Consider the following 20,831-nt stretch of genomic DNA (forward strand, 5'->3'; position numbering starts at 1 on the left):
ATGAATGACTTGTTGTTTGACACTCATGATCCCTTTGGCAAGATTAGTTGAGTTACTCATTAATGCAATAATAATACTTCTTCCTCCTCTTCTTCCTCCTCTTCTTCTTCTTCTTCTTCCTCCTCTTCTTCCTCCTCTTCTTCCGAAACAGGGCGGACCACGTGAAGGTTGCAATCTCCCACCCCAATAATCCTCTGAGGATGGTCGATTATATAAAAATGAAAATCATTTAAATTTTCTAATGTAAGATATCGCAAGTGAGGGGCATTGAAAATGTGCTCTTTAAATACCCGTGGTAAATGTGCAACTGGTTTTAATGATCAGATAAACGAAAATAAACCTGTAAACTTGAGTTAAAATTATAGGGGATTTCCAGTCTCAATAGGCAATAACCTGACATGATCTGGAGAAGGGACATAGAAACATAGAAAATAGGTGCAGGAGTAGGCCATTCAGCCCTTCGAGCAAGCTAATCATGGCAGATCATCCAGAATCAGTACCCCGTTCCTGCTTTCTCCCCATATCCCTTGATTCCGTTAGCACCAAGAGCTATATCTAACACTTTCTTGAATACATCCATTGACCCAAAACTAAATTTTAAAATAATAAACTAAACTTATTCTCTGAATTAAAAAAGCTTGCTCTGCACATCTCCTTTAAACTTTCTCTATTGACCTTGTAGCCTGGTGTCTATGACATTTCCACATTGATGGTGACATTTCTAGTTTTCTCACCAACATGAATGGGCACTTAAAGTCCATGCTAACGTTCAGAACTGCCCAATCAGCAATTTAAAAAAAAATGTTTACTAATCACCATCTGAAGTGTTTGAAGACAATACATATCAGATTGAGCTCTTGTAGTTTAATTACTGGGACAGCCCCACAAATTGTGGAATTCTCTGCCTCAGAGGGCGGTGGAGGCAGGTTCTCTGGATGCTTTCAAGAGAGAGCTAGATAGGGCTTAAAAATAGCGGAGTCAGGGGATATGGGGAGAAGGCAGGAACGGGGTACTGATTGGGGATGATCAGCCATGATCACATTGAATGGCGGTGCTGGCTCGAAACAATAATCACTTCCTTGCAAAGTCTAGATAGTCACATGTATAAACTGCCCAACTGTGTAGGAAGGAACTGCAGATGCTGGTTTAAATCGAAGACAGACACAAAATGCTGGAGTAACTCAGCGGAACAGGCAACATCTCTGGAGATGAGGAATGTGTGACGTTTTGAGTTGAGATCCTTCTTCATTGAATCTTCATCTTCATCATAGATCATTGATTACATTTTATCTGTTTACTTCGTTGTCAACTTCTCCTAGTTAACAATGATCTCTTCTTTATTTTCCTTGGAATCATAATCTCCTCCGATGTCTCGTTTTCACACCTCACCCTTCCTTATCTCCGTGTCTCCCTCTCCCCTGAGTCTGAAGAAGGGTCTCGACCCTGAAACGTCACCCATTCCTTCTCCCCAGAGATGCTGCCTGACCCGCTGTGTTGACCTCAGCATTCTGTGCGTATAAACGGCCCATGCTCGCTTTACTGGGGACAGAAAGATCTGTCCAAACTCGTTCTCAGCCTCGGAAACACTTGCAACGCATGATGTCATTATTCCGACCATATGATTGAAAAGTTTTGACATCCTCAGTTGAGCAGAACTTTTAATGATAGCCTGGAATTTCTTAACTTCAACGGCGCTTCGCTTTTTGTAATTGGATGTGGAAACAAACATTGCAAGGGACATTCGCTGGGTGAACGTTGTCAGTGGAGCTGGCACGTCAGCTAAGGGGGGCAGATCCACGGTAAACACCACCGAACGACACACCCCTGGAAAGCGCAGCTTTAAATGATAATCTGACTGATTTAAACGCGTCTGCAGTGCGTGGACTATCAAAACATCGAGAGGGGATCGGAGTGATTTTTATTACAGCGGCGAGGGCTCTCTGTGCGAGGAGGAAAACAGCTATTTTTATTGCAGCAACTTCGGAAGTGTCAAAACCAGTGGACAATCGGACCCACCGCAGGTAAATCCTTTTGTTCTTGTTCTTGGTTCTTGGTTTCTTGGTCCTCCAAAATATTCCAAATGGAATTTAAACTGGAGGTTCAGCAAGTTCTTCCCTGCTAGTAAATCTTCTGTCCATTACAAGGGTCCATTGTTTTAAAAAAACAACTGAAAATTTTGTTTAAAAAGCAGTATTGCGATCGAAAAACACTGTGTTAATCGTGATTGAATCTTGGATTTTGTTTTGTTTCAGGCAAGCCGAAAAACAAGTTTAAAAAAAAAACCCCATTGAAGCAAAGAAAGCCCAGGTAACGTACAAACACATGTGCGACCTATACTCTGCACTCTGCATCTTCCCATTTACTCTATCTATTGTACTGGAGTTAGACTTGATTGTAATTATGTATAGTGTTATATGCTCTGTTTGGATAGCATGCAAAGCTTCGCACAAGTGACAATAATTTTATGTGTCGGAAGGAACTGCAGATGCTGGTTTAAATCAAAGACAGACACAAAAAGCTTGAGTAACTCAGCGGGACAGACAGCATCTCTGGAGAGAAGGAATGGGTGACGTTTCGGGTCGAGACCCTTCTTCAGACTGATCTTTCAAATAATTTTAGTTTAGTTCGTCACGTGTACTGAGGTACAGTGAAAAGCTTTTGTGTTGCAGGCCATCAGACTATACATGATTGCAATTGAGCCGTCCACAGCATACAGGATAAAGGTATAACGTTTAGTGCAATGTAAAGTCCAATTAAAGATACTCTGAGGGTCTCCAATGAGGTAGACGGGAAGCCAGGACTGCTCTACGGTTGTTGATAGGATGGTTCAGTTGCCTGATAACAGCTGAAAAGAAACTATTCCTGAATCTGGAGTTAGATACATAAAGCTGGAGTAACTCAGCGGGACAGGCAGCATCTCTGGAGAGAAGGAATGGGTGACGTTTCGAGTCGAGATCCTTCTTCTGGAGGTGTGTGTTTTTCACACATCTATATTAAACCTAACCCTTATCCTATAATTGGTGTTGGATTTAACCTGGTAATTATACTAGTTTTGGTTTTGCGGCTTAAAGTTGGAATCCATTAAAAACAAATCTTGGGAAGTTTTGTAGGTGCAGTTTTAAATTAATTCATACTGATAACAACGCTTTACCTTCAACCACAAATGTGATGAAGCTTACTTTAATGTACTCTTCACCACAGCTGCGTGAAGGATTCTCGGTGCTGCTGTGGTCATTATAATTGATAACTTTAAGATCTCACGGGGAAAAAAATAATTTATTTGGAGTACGAAAGTTCTGTGCAAATTCTACAATGGGCCAAATATGGAAGGGTATATTGAGCAGGGTTTTTGTGCAAATTTGGCTTCTTTACAAATTAATGAAGAACCCACTTTCGAGCATTGAGATTTTTTTTGCAATGGGTTGCAAGCTTTGCAGTGACAGCCAGCTGCGATCCCTTTAGGAGAAGATCTAGTAGTGGTTAAACTTGTGTCATTAGCGGGTAACCAAAAACTCGTCCCAGCCCGGTCATTCCTCCTCCTCTCCGCTCCCGTCAGGCAGGAGATACAGAAGCTTGAAAGCGCGCACCACCACACTCACTCAGCTTCTTCACCTCTGTTATCAGGCTTCTGAATGGTCCTTCCAATAAGCTAGGGTGTGGTCCGATTCACCTCTACCCCATTGCAGACATTGGACTTTGTCTATGGAGGATTTATTCATGAGAGGAGTAGCCCACAGAATCTCTTGCCCAGAGAAGGGGAACCGAGGACCAGAGGACATAGGTTCAAGGTGAAGGGGGGGAGATTTAATAGGAATCTGAGGGAGTAACTTTTTCACACAAAGTGGGTGATTGGAACAAGCTGCCTGAGGAGGTAGTTGAGGCAGGTACTATCCCAATGTTTAAGAAACAGTTAAGGGCCTGTCCCACTTAGACGATTTTTTTTTGGCGACTAGGTTGTCGCCGGGGTGTCGCCTGTATGAGCGCGAGTCGTCTCCTCAGTCGCCCAAAGAGTCGTAGCGTTTTTATGATTGCTGCTGGATTTTGAAATGTTCAAAACTTTTCGGCGACTGTGGGCTTGTCGTAGCTTGTCTTCTCCTGATGTAGGTGCTGTCGTAGGTTGTCGCCAGGTGACGTAGGTTGTCGCCGGTGCTGACTTCGGTGAATTCCTTTATCGTAGTCGCCGGCAGTTGCCTAAAAAAATCGCCTAAGTGGGACAGGCCCATTAGTCCAGTGGCCGGTTTTTCGGTGACCTGCTATGACTATGACAGTCGCTGGCAGTCGCCTAAAAAATTGTCTAGTGGGACGGGCCCCCATTAGACAGATACATAGATAGGACAGGTTTGGAGGGATATGTACAGGCAGGTGGGTGTAGTGTAGCTGGGACATTGTTGGCACGCAAGGTCCTAAGTGATGGGTGTAGAATTAGGCCATTCGGCCCATCAAGTCTAAGCTGCCATTCCATCATGGCTGATCTATCTTTTCCACCTAACCCCATTCTCCTGCCTTCTTCCCACCTGAAGTGTCTGATGAGACCAGTGTGTGATCCCCATATTCTCCCACACTAAACATGGAGGGGTCTTGGTGGGGCTGGTACGTGGAGGGGGATGGGGGGTGCAGAATATTTACATGAGGCTTCTGCTTGCTCCCTAATAGACACGGAGATTTGGAGTGCCGTTCTGCTCGCAATTTCCCCAATTTGATTGGTCTTGCCCAGAATCTTCTACAAACCAGTTGAAATATTTTTTCACGGTGGGCAGCGGTAGAGTTGCTGCCTTGCAGCGCCAGAGATCCAGGTTCGATCCTGACTATGGGTGCTGTCTGTGCGGAGTTTGTATATTCTCCCCAGTGACCTGAGTGGGTTTTCTCCAGGTGCTCAGGTTTCCTCCCACACTCCAAGGCATATAGGTTTGTAGTGGCTTGGTATATTTGTAAATTGTCCCTGGTATGTGCGGGATAGCATTAGTGTGCGGGGATCACTGGTTGGCACAGAGTCGGTGGGCCAAAGGGCCTGTTTCTACGCTGCATCTCTAAACTAAACTAAAGGGAGGCTTTGATTACAACCACGAATCATTTCCTTTATCCGCCTGGCAATTTCTAGCCATGATGGAACACAGAATAAGTTCATAAGATTAGAGTTAGAGGAGCAGAATTAGCCCCTTTGGCCCATCAAGTCTACTCCACCATTCAATCATGGCTGATCCATCTTTCCCTCTCAACCCTATTCTCCTGCCTTCTCCCCATAACCCCTGATGCCCGTACTAATCAAGAATCTGGCAATCACCCCATTAAAAATACCCAATGACTTGGCCTCCACAGCCGTCTGTGGCAATGATCACGGTTGTGTTAGGTTCTCTCAACAATGGACAATAGATGCAGGAGTAGGCTATTCGGCCCTTCGAGCCAGCACCGCCATTCAATGTGATCATGGCTGATCATCCCCAATCAGTAACCCGTTCCTACCTTCTCCCCATATCCCCTGACTCCGCTATCTTTAAGAGCCCTATCTAGCTCTCTCTTGAAAGAACCGGCCTCCACTGCACTCTGAGGCAGAGAATTCCACAGACTCACAACTCTCTGTGTGGACAAAGTGTTTCCTTGCCTCCGTTCTAAATGGCTTACCCCTTATTCTTAAAACCAAACAATCATGCAGCTATCAGTCTGAGTTAAATTCCATCTTAATTAACGGTCTCTTTAGAAATAATAACTAGAATTTGGAGATGGATAGGGACAGGTTTAATCGAACGTGCCTGCTGAGGGAATGACTAGAGAGAGCGAGGGGGGCGTACAGTGTACCATATTATCTTCCCCACTGAAGAAATATTCCACAGCAGACATCATGAGTGAACGACTATCTTCTGAAGAAGACTATCTTCTGACGACTGTGTCTGAAGAAGGGTGTCGACCTGAAACATCACCTATCCACGTCCTCCAGAGATGCTGCCTGACCCGCTGAGTTGCTCCAGCACTTTGTGTCCTTTTGAGATATCTAACCCGTGTTCTTAAAACATAAATGCCAGTCGCAGAAAGACAAAGGAACTATTATTTCGATTTGGAACCTTGTCCAATATTTTTTTCCATCATCATGTAAGTTTGACTTGGGCACATAGTTTTGATGTAATTAAGAGGCACAAGCAGGAACATGCTGTGATGGGGATCGGTAGTTCTCTAAGTTTACAGCTTTATTTCTGAGGAAGTTATTCTGGAATCAACACTGAGAGCGTTTCAAATGGAGCACGTTCCTTAACGGGCTCAATGACCCACCTTGTAGAGAGGTCCCTCCACGCACATCATAAATCAAACTCCCATTAACATTTTAACGGGTCGGCCCAGGTGCCTGAGGAGATGGTGAGTGGGAGAGGCTGGTCTGATGAGCTGCCCCTTGCTCTGCTGTTAAACACTCACCAGAAACATCTTCCCTTCCTCATGAAATGGCAGGAATTTTTAGTGGCTACACCAGAAAAAGTGAATGACACAAACTATGCTAAATACGTATGTCTCTCTTCAGTGTAAAGCAGGGGTTCGCTAACATTTGCGTCCCGTTTACCCCAGGCAACTTTAATGGCACATAACAATGTTACTTCACTTATTTATGAACTAACTAATGATGAACAGATATCGGTGTACCAGAACCAAACAATAGACAATAGGTGCAGGAGTAGGCCACTCGGCCCTTCGAGCCAGCACCGCCATTCAATGTGATCATGGCTGGTCATCCCCAATCAGTACCCCGTTCCTGCCTTCTCCGCATATCCCCTGACTCCGCTATCTTTAACACCATCTGCCAATGAGACGAAATGTGTACAAATCCAGAATAGAAAGATAGAAAATAGGTGCAGGAGTAGGACATTTGTCCCTTCAAGCCTGCACCGCCATTCAATATGATCATGGCTGATCATCCAACTCAGTATCCCATACCTGCCTTCTCTCCATGCCCCCTGATCCCTTTAGCCACAAGGGCCACATCAACAAATCAATAAGTTTACCCTCTGGGTGGATGGGATTTACCCCCCTGGGGGTACTTTACCCCAGGTTGGGAACCCTTGGTCTAAAGGGTACAAGCTTTAGTTTAGTTTAGAGATATAGCGTGGCCCACCGTGTCCACACCGACCAGCGATCCCCGTGCATTAACGGCACACACTCACACTCACACACACACACACTCACACTCACATACACACTCACACTCAGAACAATTTACACTTATACCAAGCCGACTAACCTACAAACCTGTACATCTTCGGAGTGTGAGAGGAAACCAAAGGTCTCGGTGGGGTTAGGGGGGGGTGGGGGGGGGGGGACTGCAGTGCACAGATAGAGAATAACGGGAGCAGTATGGTGGAACAGCGGTGGAGTTACTGCCTTACAGCGCCAGAGACCCGGGTTCGATCCTGACGACGGGTGCTGTCTGTATGAAATTTGTACGCTCTCCCCGTGACCGTGTGGGTTTTCGCACACTCTAAAGACGTGCAGGTTTGTAGGTTAATTTGCTTTGGTAAAAACTGTAAATTGTCCCTAGTGTGTAGGATAGTGTACAAACATTCAATGTTTAAGAAGGAACTGCAGATGCTGGAAAATCGAAGGTTGACAAAAGTGCTGGAGAAACTCAGCGGGTGCAGCAGCATCTATGGAGCGAAGGAAATAGGCAACGTTTCGGGCCGAAACCCAAGGGTTTCGGCCCGAAACGTTGCCTATTTCCTATGCCCTAAGGGTTTCGACCCGAAACGTTGCCTATTTCCTTCGCTCCATAGATGCTGCTGCACCCGCTGAGTTTCACCAGCATTTTTGTGTACCTACAAACATTTAATGCTCACTCATGTCTATCCCATTCACAGAATAAAGCTTTGTACTGATGCAGAAACTACTCAATCAATGTGCTGCAATATGCCATAAATCTTTACCATCTGTTATCTTTCTATCCCTCCTGTCCGCATGATTTACGATGTATTGTTCAAAGACTTTGAACAACCTTTATGTCCCTGGCCCACTCTTGTTTGAAGTCAGGTAGGGTTAGGGTTTATTCAGTGAAAGCTGAGAGTTTAACTGGAGGAGGGGGGGGGGGGGGGGGCTGCAGTCTGACCCTATGCAGGTGTAGCGTTGATAGCATCTAATGGGAGACTTGGTTGATCATCCATCCATCCCTTCTCGAGGTTAGGAATGCTAAGTATCTTCATGGGTGAGCTTACCCCTTCCACAATTCAACACTGCTGTTCTATATCGCTACACATCACCATCTACATCTCTACTTTCCCTTTCCCCCCCAAGTCCCAGTCTGAAGAAGGGTCTCGACCCGAAACGTCACCTCTCCCTTTTCTCCAGAGATGCTGCTTGATCGGCTGAGATCATGTGATAGGAGCAAAATTAGGCCATTCAGCCCATCAAGTCTACTCCGCCATTCATTCAGGGCTGATCTATCTCTCCCTCCCAACCCCATTCTCCTGCCTTCTCCCCATAACCCCTGACACCCGTACTAATCAAGAATCTAGCTATCTCTGCCTTAAAACGTGGGATGACAGATGGCACAATGGGCTAAGTGTTCGGCTGGCAACCGGAAGGTAGCTGGTTCGAATCCCGCTTGGAGTGCATACTGTCGTTGTGTCCTTGGGCAAGACACTTCACCCACCTTTGCCTGTGTGTGTGGATGTAATTATGTGAAGCACTTTGGGGTCAATGCAAGTTGACTAAAAATGTGCTATATAAATAAAGAAATTAAAAAATTTAGTTTAAAAATATCCACTGACTTGTCCTCCACGCCCTTCTGTGGCAATGAATTCCACAGATTCGCCACCCTCTGACTAAAGTTACTCCAGTTTTTTGCATCTATCTTCAGTTTAAACCAGCATCTGCAGTTCCATCGTGCACAACCGCACCTCACAGTTCACTGAACTGATTTAAAAGTCCTATTAACAAGGTGGTTGTCCATGTTTGATCAAAGCAGAAATCTAATCCATTTTCATCACATTAAAAGAACATACATCGCAAGTCGCAATTCATGAATCAAAAATTATAAAGAAAAACATTTGAACTAACATGAGCCTAGTTCTTCAAAAACATCCTTCATTGTGTCTGGACCATCAACGCTTAATATCCACATGAGCGTTAAAACAATGGCCATTGATTATTGTGCAAGAATAATTAGTCAATGAAAGGGTTCAGAGGAAAACTATCCTCAGCCAAATATTTTGAAGAAGTTTCTTACTGGTAGAGGACAGGATACATTTAAAAAAAAAAAGTTTATTAATATGATGCATTACTCTGATATTAATCTGAGAAATGAGAGGAAATATAAAGGGCAAGTGATTTCGACACCCGAAGCCATCAGCCATGATCACATTGAATGGCGGTACTGGTCCGACGGGCCAAATGGCCTACTCCTGCACCTATTGTCTATTGTCTATTGCTATTTGTAACTTATTGGCAGAAAATCAAGATGTGCAAGTTTTGGGGTGTTGGAGTAGGCCATTCGGCCCTTCAAGCCAGCACCACCATTCAATGTGATCATGGCTGATCATCCACAATCAGTACCCTGTTCCTGCCTTCTCCCCATATCCCTTGTCTCAGCTATCTAGATAATGGGAGATAAATTGCCAACGGTATGAATGTCAACAAATTAATGTTACTCAATGTTTAGGAAGGAACTGCAGATGCTGGTTTACACCGAAGTGCTGGAGTAACTCAGCGGGACAGGCAGCATCTCTGGAGAGAAGGAATGGGTGATGTTTCAGGTCGAGAGGGGTTTGAAGAAGGGTCTCGACCTGAAACATCACCCATTCCTTCTCTCCAGAGATGCTGCCTGTCCCGTTGAGTTACTCCAGCATCCTGTACAGGTCACTCAATCATTGCCACAATATTGCGTGAGAAAGCTAACTCGCTAATATAGCCATTAGAAACTTAGAAAAATAGGTGCAGGAGTAAGCCATTAGGCCCTTCGAGCCGGCTATATCCAAAATCTATATCCATGATCTATATCCAAAAATATCAGGCATCAGTCTGAAGATGGGTCTCGATCCAAAACTTCGCTAATTCCTTCTTTCCATAGGTGCTGCCTCACCCGCTGAGTTTCTCCAGCATTTTTAGTCTACCTTCGATTTTTCCAGCATCTGCAGTTCTTTCTTAAACATCTAAATCCCTTCGTTTTTAATTTAGTGGTTTGCAATCTTTTTTTTAAAATCTGTACTTTTAAATCATACGTGCGGTAATATTTCACCAAAGATGTATTAAAACGTTCCAAGACTCTTCAGTTTGTGGGAGGAACAGAAGGGATGAAATGATGGCTGTTGTGGGAATAGCCGGACAAATGGGTTTCAAGGGTGGCACGGTGGCGCAGCGGTACGCAGAGTTGCTGCCTTTCAGCGCTTGCAGCGCCTGAGCCACATGGTTCGATCCTGACTATGGGCGCTGTCTGTATGGAGTTTGTACGTTCTCCCCGTGACCTGCGTGGGTTTTCCTCCGAGGTCTTCGGTTTCCTCCCACACTCCAAAGACGTACAGGCATGTGGGTTAGTTGGCTTATTATAAGTGTAAATTGTGTGTGTAAGATAGTGTTAATGTGCGAGGATCGCTGGTCAGCGTGGACTCGGTGGGCCGAAGGGCCTGTTTCCGTGCTGTATCTCTAAACTAAACCTTGCTCATAGTTTAAGCCATCAAGTCCTGGCAACATCCTCATAAATCTATTCCTACCCTTTCCAGCTTGACATGAAAGCTCAACTTGTATTTATATTAATTTCTTTTGTGTTTCAATAATTTAGACGATGTTCACTTGAGTAAATTAATGGTGAATGAAATGTGATCCTGTGTGTATTATTTTTATTGCTAGGGCCTGTGGTCTTTCCCGAGTTAGCCATGACTACACGAACTAACGGTATCCTAGCCTTTACAATGGCGGCACTTCACCTGATCACCCAAACAGAAGCACAAGGTATTTATTTTTGATTATCTAAAGGAAAGTTAATGAGAAAAACTCTCCCTCGTGAATTTGCAAACCCCAGTTTTAACTGTGATTATCTGAACGTTATGAGTCTGTGCCATAAGTTCCCCCTTTTCAGCCAAACCATTCATCAATGTACTTGTTTATTATAACAATGAGCCTTTAGACTTCAGATGTTACTTTAGTCTTTAGATATACAGTGTGGAAACAGGCCCTTTGGCCCATCGAGTCTGTGCTGACCAACAATCACCCCGTTCTCGAGCACTATCCTACACCCTAAGGCTAATTCACAATTAAACGTACAAACCTGTACGTCTTTGGCATGTGTGAGGAAACCGGTGAAAACCCATGCGGTCATAGGAAGAACGTCCAAACTCCGTACAGACAAGCACCCAAGGTCAGGGTTGAACCCGGATCACTGGCGCTGAAAGGTGGCAACTCTACTGCCGCGCCTCCGTGCCGACCCTCCTCTCTCTCGCCCCAATGAATTGGATTGGATTTCTTTATTTGTCATTCAGACCTTTCGGTCTGAACGAAATTTCGTTGCCTGCAGTCATACATATAATAATAAATAACAAAACATACAATAAATACAAATTAACATCCACCCGACCCAAAACATTGACTGTCCATTTCCCTCCACAGATGCTTCTCGACCCACTGAGTTCCTCCAGCAGATTGCATTTATTAGTCAGCACGGACTCGATGGGCCAAAGGGCCTGTTTCCACACTGTATATTTAAAGTCTAAAGTAAAGTCTAAAGGCTCAGTGTTGACGACAGATGGCACAATGGGCTAAGTGTTCGGCTGGCAACCGGAAGGTAGCTGGTTCGAATCCCGCTTGGAGTGCATACTGTCGTTGTGTCCTTGGGCAAGACACTTCACCCACCTTTGCCTGTGTGTGTCCTTGGGCAAGACACTTCACCCACCTTTGCCTGTCTGTATGGAAGTAATTGTGTGAAGCACTTTGGGGTCAATGCAAGTTGACTAAAAATGTGCTATATAAATAAAGACATTATTATTATTATATAAACAAGTACATTTGTAACTGGTTTGGCTGAAAAGGGGGAACTTATGGCACAGACATAATATTTTGTACAGGGTAAATAGGGGCCAGATGGATTGAAATGCACACATGATCAGTCAGTATATTTGGAGAGACAAACAGCGTTATGACCCTTAGATGGTATTTATTGTTCGATGGTATTCTATAATATTTTTTGGTATTGGGTATTGTGCAGCGGTAGAGCTGCTACCTCACAGCACCAGAGAACTTGGTTTGAGGCTGACCACGGGTGCTGCCTGTACAGAGTTTGCACTTTCTCCCTGGGACCACGTGGGTTTTCTCCAGGTGCTCCAGTTCCCTCTCACATTCCGAAGACGTGCAGGTTTGCAGGTTAATTGGCTTCTTGCAAAAAATGTAAATTGTCTCTGGTGTGTGAGATAGTGCTGGTGTACGTGGTGATCACTGGCCGACCTAGTTCACCCCAACCAACGATTACCCATCTACTAGTTCAGTCCCCCACCCGGGGGCCAATTTTGTGCCATCCTGTGCTATTCCTGAGTGCCTTCCTTTTTGGCTACAGTTTCTTTATCAACTTCTGGCTATCCGATGAGCGACTGATTTAACGTTAAATAAATCCAGAAAGTGAAACTGTGAACTTTATTCTTTACTTCACCAAATACCAATGAGTGTGAACTTCTGTGTACGTATTCTGTACGCAGATGCGACTATTGCCTACAACAAACGTTCGGATCTTATCACTTGAATTATTTAGACGGTTGTCAAAGCATTTGGCTAATGGTATCCTACTAACAATTTTAGTATGTTGGAATTGAATAACATCAAGTGTGCATAATTTGTGTGCAATATTCTTGGCTGCCCTCCGAGCCAGTGAATCTCACGCCAATTTCCGTATTCATGCACAGAACAACTGTGTATTTATGTCTACAATATGAACCCGTCTTTGTGGCCTTTGCTTTCAATCTGCCATTTAAAAGTTTAATGGCTGTTTTTCAGGAAATAAGGAAACTGAGTTGCATTATTGTCCGAATAAAATGTGAGTTATAGTTATAGATAATAGGGGTTTTTTTTTAAATATAAATACCGGCAGTTGCTAATTATCCACTCAATTCAGTATTCATTGCTACTATGAATACAGGAACAAAGCATTTTTATATCAACTGACCCACTGTAAAACCTTGCATCCTCAATTCCCATTGACAATTATCCTCTCAGAACTGTACAGCATTGCTGTGTGAAAAACGTCTTGTCAAACTACTTGATATATCTTCAGTAATTCATTGGAAAGCCTTTTCAGTCAGCTTCACTCGACACTGTCCAGTTTTTTAATATTTAATTTACTATCTTTTCCGAGGGATTGATGGATTGCAGTTGCAGTACGGAGTAGTTTAGTTTCTCCCTGAGATACAGCGTGGAAACAGGCACTTCGGCCCACCGAGTCCGCACCGACCAGCGACCCCCGCACATTAACACAACCCTACACGCGCTAGGGACAAGTTACATTTATACCAAGCCAATTAGCCTACAAACCTGTACGTCTTTGGAGAGTGGGAGGAAACCGAAGATCTCGGAGAAAACCTACGCCTGTCACGGGGAGAACGTACAAACTCCCTACCCGTAGTCGGGTTCGAACCTGGGTCTCTGGCGCTGTAAGGCAGCAACTCTACCGCTGCGCCACCGTGCTGCCCACTTCTTGCTACTTGTGACTGCATAGAGTGAATAGAATGTTTCAGTAACAAGAAATAGTTACATTAGCCGATGCTAAGTAGGGTAAAGAGGGGGAAAGTCTTCATCTCAGATCCTTATTGTAATTGTCACTGGGAGACTATTTCCGCCTCTGCAGCTGTTACATTGAGTCGAAATTGATGTTATTTGTTGCAATGAGCCAGTATAAAGACGGTATTGTTATCAACAATACTGTATTATGCTGTGTGGGGCTTTGACTTATTCGGTTGGTACAGAACAGCAATGAGAATACAGACACTGTGGTACAGAAGATATTGGAACTAATAGGTCTATCGGTGGCAGGTAGATTAATCATAGAACATAGAACAGCGCAGGAACAGGGTCTTTGGCCCACTGTGTCTGTTTAAACATGATGCCAAGATCAACTAATCTTATGCACTAGATCCACATCCCGCCATACCCAAGTGCCTATCCAAAAGCCTCTTAAACGCTAAAGGGCCTATCCCACTTAGGCAAAAAAAAATTTTTAGGCCATTACAGGTGACTAGGCTGTCGCCACATGGTCACCGGGGTGTCGCCTGTATGGTCGTGAGTCGTCTCCTCAGTCGCCCAAAGTGTCGTAGCGTTTTTCTGGTCGCCGCTGGATTTTGAAATGTTCACAACTTTTCGGCGACAGTCGGTGACCGTGGGCTTGTCGTAGCTTGTCTTCTCCTGATGTTGGTGCTGTCGTAGATGCTGTCGCCAGGATGGCGTAGGTTGTTGCCGGGTTCTGACTTCGGTGAATTCCATTGGCGACTACCTACGTCAACCGGCGACAGGTACCGGCGACTGAATTGTCTTCAGTTGTCGCCGACAGGGTCGTTGCTTGTCATAGCTTGTCGCGGGTGAACGTAGATTGTCGTAGGTGGGCGTCCTAATGTGTCGCCGGTTGACGCTATTCTGACCACTACACTAGTTCTGTGTTATCCCACATTCTTATCCACTCCCTACACACTAGGGGGAATTTGCAGAAGCCAATTAGCCTACCAAATAGCACATCTTTGGAGTGTGGGAGGAAACGGGAGCACCCGGGGAAAACCCACGTGATCAGAGGGGGAACGTGCTAACTCCACACAGGCAGTACCCGTAGTCAGGATTGAGCCCATGTCTCTGGAGCTGTTAGGCAGCAACTCCACCGCTGTGCTACTGTGTCGCCCTAAAGGGCCTGCCCCACTTTCACGACCTAATTCACAACCTTTTTTACTCGTGGACATTTTTTATCAGGCTTGAAAAAATGCCCCGACCTACTTGATCCCACGAGCACCTACGACCAGCATCACGACCTCTTACGACCTCCTACGACCTTGTGACGACCATGCTGTGACGTATGAATCAAGGGCAAACTCGGCAGAGGTCGTGAATTAGGTCGTGAAAGTGGGACAGGCCCTTAAAGGTTTACAGTATTTTAACATATTTTTTGAACATGAACTGGTCAGGTCACCTTGGGCTACAATTTGATGGTCATAAGTAATGGGAGTAGAATTACCATTCGGCCCATCAAGTCTACCCCGCCATTCAATCATGGCTGATCTATCTCTCCCTCCTAACCCCATTCTCCTGCCTTCTCCCCATAACCGCTCACACCTGTACTAGTCAAGAATCTATCTATCTCTGCCTTAAATATATTAGGCAGATATATATATATCTTGGCCTTCACAGCCTTCTGTGGCAAAGAATTCCACAGATTCACCACCCTCTGAGTAAAGAAACGTCTCAACTCCTTCCTTAAAGAACGTCCTTTAATTCTGAAGCTATGACCTCTAATCCTAGACTCTCCCACTAGTGGAAACATCCACTCTATCCAAGTCTTTCACTATTCTGTACATTTCAATGAGGTCCCCCCCTCATTCTTCTAAATTCCAGCGAGTACAGGCCCAGTGCCGACAAACGCTCATCATAGGTTAACCTATTGCATTCTATTTAATCTAGTGTATTGTTAAAACGGAATTCTGTTTTTCGGGGAAGCCCTTTGTGTTTTCTGAGAGATCCATTTCTGATGCCACATTTTTGTACATGACCTTTTTGTGCTTTTGCAACCAGGTCGATTGAAATTAAGCGTTCTGTCTGAGGACAGACTTCAGATGAAATGGAAAGAAGTGGATGGAAACAAACAGGGCTACAAAGTCCGAGTGAAGCCTTCAGCAGGTATGGACACTTCTGTTACACTTCCTCAGCCGAACGCGAGCTGCAGTTCTGAGTCGAGAGTCAAGAATGTTTAGGGAGGAACTGCAGGCGCTGGTTTAAACCGAAGATAGATACAAAATGCTGGAGTAACTCAGCGGGACAGGCAGCATCTCTGGAGAGAAGGAATGCGTGATGTTTCGGGTCGAGACCCTTCTTTAGACTGGTGTCAGGGGACAGGGAGGTAAGGAAGTGTCAGGTGTGAATACAGGACAAAGGGAATGGAGATCGAGGGAATGTCCAGAATGTTTAATTGTCCTTAGAATTTAGAGATACAGCGCAGAAACAGGCCCTTCAGCCCACAGAGTCCGCACCAATCAGCGATCACCCGTATCCTATCCTGAACACTGGGGACAATTTACAATTTTGCAGGAGCCAATTAACCTAAAACCTGCAAGTCTTTGGAATGTGGTAGGAAACCAGAGCACCCGCAGATCACCCACATGCTCACGGGGAGAACGTACAAACTCCGTAAAGACAGCACCCACAATCAGATTCAACCCGGGTCTCTGTCACTGTAAGGCAGCAACTCTACTGCTGTGCCACCATGTCGCCCGATATGTCATATATAACGAAAACTGATCATTGAAATTCTTACTTGCAGCAGCATAACATGTGGAGACATTTGTGGACCGCCAGAGATCCGGGTTTGATCCCGACCTTGTGTGCTGTCAGTGTGGGGTTGGCACGTTCTCCCTGTGACTGCATGAGGTTTCCTCCTGGTGCTCTAGTTTCCTCCCACGTCCCAAAGACATGCAGGTTGATGGATTAGTTGGCCTGGTGTAGAGGGAGTGGATGAGAAAGTGGGATAACATAGAACTAGTGTGAAGGGATGATCAATGGGTGGCATGGTCTCGGTGGGCCGAAGGGCCTGTCCATGCTGCATCTTTCAATTATTTCACCTACAATATCGCAATGATTTATATTTAAAGAAGGCTTATTCTGAAATATTATTCCCAGTTACTGTTGAGGCATCTTCATTGCATGATGGTTTAAATGAAGTGAAATGCCCACTTTGTAGCTTTATGGGCCTGTCCCGCTTACGAGACTTTTTCGGCCACTGCTGGCACCCGTCATAGGTCGTTGCAGGTTGCCGAAAATTCTCAACATGTTGAAAATCCAGCGGCGACCAGAACAAGATACGACTCTTTGGGCGACTGAGGAGACGACTCGCGGCCATACAGGCGACATGTCGCGGGGTGAAGCCTGTATGGTTGTGAATAGTCGCCCAAAGAGTCGTACCTTGTTCTGGTCGCGCTGGATTTTCAACGTTGAAAATTTTCAGCGACCTGCAACGACCTATGATGGGTGTCGGCAGTCGCCGAAAAAGTCGCGTAAGTGGGACAGGCCCTTTAGGAATGTACTTTTATATTGTGTGTATGTGTGTGTGTGTATGTATGTGTGTGTATATGCATGTATGTGTGTATATATATGTGTGTGTGTGTATAATATATATGTGTATGTATGTATGTGTGTATATATGTATGTGTATATATGTGTGTATGTATGTATGTGTATATATATATATATATGTATATGTATGTGTGTGTGTATATTTATGTGTGTGTATATGTATGTGTGTATATGTATGTGTGTATATATATGTGTGTGTATATATATATATATATGTGTGTATATACGTGTACCAGTGGGCCGAAGGGCCTGTTTCCATGCTGTCTCTGTAAACTAAACCTTGTAAATAAATTCATTTTAAAAGGCAAAAATAAATATTCCAGTTCTATTCAAGTGCGGGATAAGCTAACTATTTATTGGCCACTGTTGATGAAGGGCTGTTTTTTTTATTATTCAGGTGAAAACAGACCTGATCTAAATACCTTCAGTGTTAAAAATGCTCTTTTGGCACCTTGTCAGAATAGTGGTGCATGTCTGTACAGATTAGTTAGACTAGTGAAGGCATTGATATGCTGATGAAACACCAATCCAAAACATTTTAATTTTTTTGTTGTTGTTAAGGCAACCAAACTCCATGGAAGTCCAAAGATAGACACAAAGTGCTGGAGTCACTCAGCAGGTCAGGCAGCACCTCGGAGTTTAGTTTATTGCCACGTGTACCGAGGTACAGTGGAAAGCTTTTGTTGCGTGCTAACCAGTCAGCGGAAAGACAATACATGATTACAATCGAGCTGTCTACATTGAGTAAGGGAATAATGCAAATAATGGTTAGTGCAAGGTAAAGCCCAATAAGAGGGAATCCGAGGGTCTCTAATGAGTTAGGTGGTACTTCAGGGCCGAGGTCAGATGGTTCAGTTACCTGATAACAGCTGGGATGAAACTGTCCCTGATGATAGACAAAAGTACTGGAGAAACTAAGCAGGTGTAGCAGCATCTATGGAGCGAAGGAAATAGGCGACGTTTCGGGCCGAAACACTTCTTCCCTGATGATATGTGTAGGAAAGAACGGCAGATGCTGGTTTAAATCGAAGAGAGACACAAAATGCTGGAGTAACTCAGCGGGACGGGCAGCATCTATGGAGAGAAGGAATGGGTGACGTTTTGGGCCGAGACCCTTCCTCAGATCTCTCAGTGATTCCTTTCATTACACCTGTTCAAATCCAAGCTGTTGTTGCAGTAATTCGGCTTCTACAGGTGAACGTTGGATAGATTGCTTCATCTCTGGTAGCCTGCACATTCGACCCACATAATCGACCCTTCACTGTGAGTTTGTAGGTTAATCGACCATTGTACATTAACCCTAGTATGCGGGGAGTGCACACGTAAATGGTTCAAGTGTTTCAAAGGTATTTTATTGTCACGTGTACCAATTAAGGTACAGTGATATTTGTGTTACCATACAGCAACAAGGCACACAACTACATAAAAGTTAACATAAACATCCACCACAGTGGATTCCACACATTCCCCACCTTGATGGAAGGCAATAAAGTCTAATCTTCTTCCCTCATTTCTAACATAGAACCAGTGTGTATGGATGATCAATGGTCGTCATGGACTCGGTGGGATGAAGGGCCTGTTTCCATGCTGTCCCTTGCTATCAATCAATCAATCACTATTGTGACAATTGATAATTGAATAAGGTTTATTTTATATATTTTTCGTGTTACTGTTAGGGAAAGCCTAGTTCATTTCATGTCTGAAGAAGGGTCTCGACCCAAAACGTCACCTGTTCTTTTTCTCCAGAGATGCTGCCTGAGCCGCTGAGTTACTCCAGCATTATGTGGGTAGACAAAAATGCTGGAGAAACTCAGCGGGTGAGGCAGCCTCTATGGAGCGAAGGAATAGGTGACGTTTCGTGTCGAGACCCTAGAAGCGAAAGGTCGCCGATTCCTTCGCTCCATAGATGCTGCCTCACCCGCTGAGTTTCTCCAGCATTTTTGTCTACCTTCGATTTTTCCAGCATCTGCAGTTCTTTCTTAAACATCTCCAGCAGGATGTGTTTATCTTTGGTGTAAATCTGCCGTTCTTTCTCCACTCACAGTTAATTTCATGATTGTTTATGACAATTGTCCCACTCTGTAGCCATTATTAATGTACTTTTTGTATTTGTGTTGCGAATCTTTTTGTTTTTAGGTACTACTGAACGGGAAATAATCTTGAAGACCAACATAGCAAAAGCAACTGTTGTGGGCCTTTCTCCCACACAAGAGTACACTCTTCAGATATTACTGATCAATGGGATTCGGGAGCAACATTATGCCAAGAGGAAGTTTATCAGTAAGAAATTAACTTGCAATCCACAAAAAATCACATTCTAGGTTGACTCCATTTTGAGTATTTGTCAGCTCTGGGCCTGCACTCACTGGAGTTTAGAAGGATGAGGGGAACCTCATTGAAATGTAGTGAAAGGCTTGGAAAGAATGGTTCTGGAGAGGATGTTTCCACTAGTAGGAGAGTCTAATTCTAAGGCTGTGACCTGTAGTCCTAAAAACGTACCTTTAGGAAGGAGATGAGGAGGAATTTCTTTAGTAAGAGGGTGGTGAATCTGCGGAATTCTTTGCCACAGAAGGCAGTGGAGGCCAAGTCAATGGAGATTTTTAAGGCAGAGGTAGATAGATTCTTGATTAGTGCGGGTGTTGGGGGAAGGCAGGAGAATGGGGTTCGGTGGGAGAGATAGATCAGCCATGATTGAATAATGGAGTAGACTTGATGGGCTGACTGGCCTAATTCTGCTCCTATCACTTATGACCTGTGACTTATGAAACTGAAATGAAATGAATCTACTTACTTTCTGAAAGAATTAATTCAAACTGAAGGCGGCACAGCTGGTAGAGCTGTTACCTCACGGCGTCAGAAAACCGTGTTCGATCCTGACTTCGGGTACTGTGTGGTGTTTGCATGTTCTCCCTGTGACCGAGTGGGTTTCCTCTGGGTGCTCCGGTTTCCTCCCACATCCTAAAGACGTACAGGTTTGTAGGTGGGAGGAAATCAAAACAGCCAGAAAAAAAACCCACGCAGGTTCGCAGGGAGAATGTACTAACCCCGTACCGACAGCACCAGTGCTCACGATCGGACCCAGGTCTCTGGCGCTGTGAGGCAGCAACTCTACCACTGTGCCACCCTGCTACCAATGTCTTCAATATTTGGGCTATCACTGGTGTGACCTGGTGCTTCATTGTATGTGGTGCAACATATATGTTTCTTACCACTGGGGTAATTTGTATGTGTATATAGTTTCCAGCAATTTTGTGAAACGGGCTGCATGTTGTATACCAAGGAACTGCAGATGCTGGAATCTAGAGCAAAACGCAAAGTGCTGGAGTAACTCGGAGTGCCAGACAGCATCTGTGGAGGAAATGAACAGGCAATGCTTTGGGTCGGGATTGAAGAAGGGTCCGGAACCGAAACATCGGTTGTCCATTCCCTCCATAGATGCTGCCTGACCTGTTGAGATAGACAATAGGTGCATGAGTAGGCCATTCGGCCCCTCGAGCCAGCACAGCCATCCAATGTGATCATGGCTGATCATCCCCAATCAGCACCCCGTTCCTGCCTTCTCCCCA

At 44.6% G+C, this 20,831-nt stretch overlaps 1 protein-coding gene across 4 annotated transcripts in view; it reads left to right on the forward strand.

The window, feature by feature from the left end:
- LOC116986177 (collagen alpha-1(XIV) chain-like) overlaps positions 1-20,831 on the forward strand; it is a 110,142-nt gene that overhangs the window by 1,151 nt on the left and 88,160 nt on the right. The window contains exons 1-5 of one of the 4 annotated variants that reach the window (XM_033041426.1): positions 1,539-2,021; positions 2,253-2,307; positions 10,813-10,914; positions 15,712-15,816; positions 19,402-19,545. In XM_033041426.1, coding sequence (XP_032897317.1) covers positions 10,839-10,914; positions 15,712-15,816; positions 19,402-19,545 — 325 coding nt within the window. In that variant the 5' untranslated portion in view covers positions 1,539-2,021; positions 2,253-2,307; positions 10,813-10,838. Of the gene's footprint in view, positions 1-1,537; positions 2,022-2,252; positions 2,308-10,812; positions 10,915-15,711; positions 15,817-19,401; positions 19,546-20,831 lie in introns of those variants that run through there. The other 3 variants (XM_033041428.1, XM_033041427.1, XM_033041429.1) reach the window with 3 other exon arrangements.

Source organism: Amblyraja radiata, chromosome 23 (genome assembly GCF_010909765.2).
Source record: "Amblyraja radiata isolate CabotCenter1 chromosome 23, sAmbRad1.1.pri, whole genome shotgun sequence".
Lineage (NCBI taxonomy): Eukaryota > Metazoa > Chordata > Chondrichthyes > Rajiformes > Rajidae > Amblyraja > Amblyraja radiata.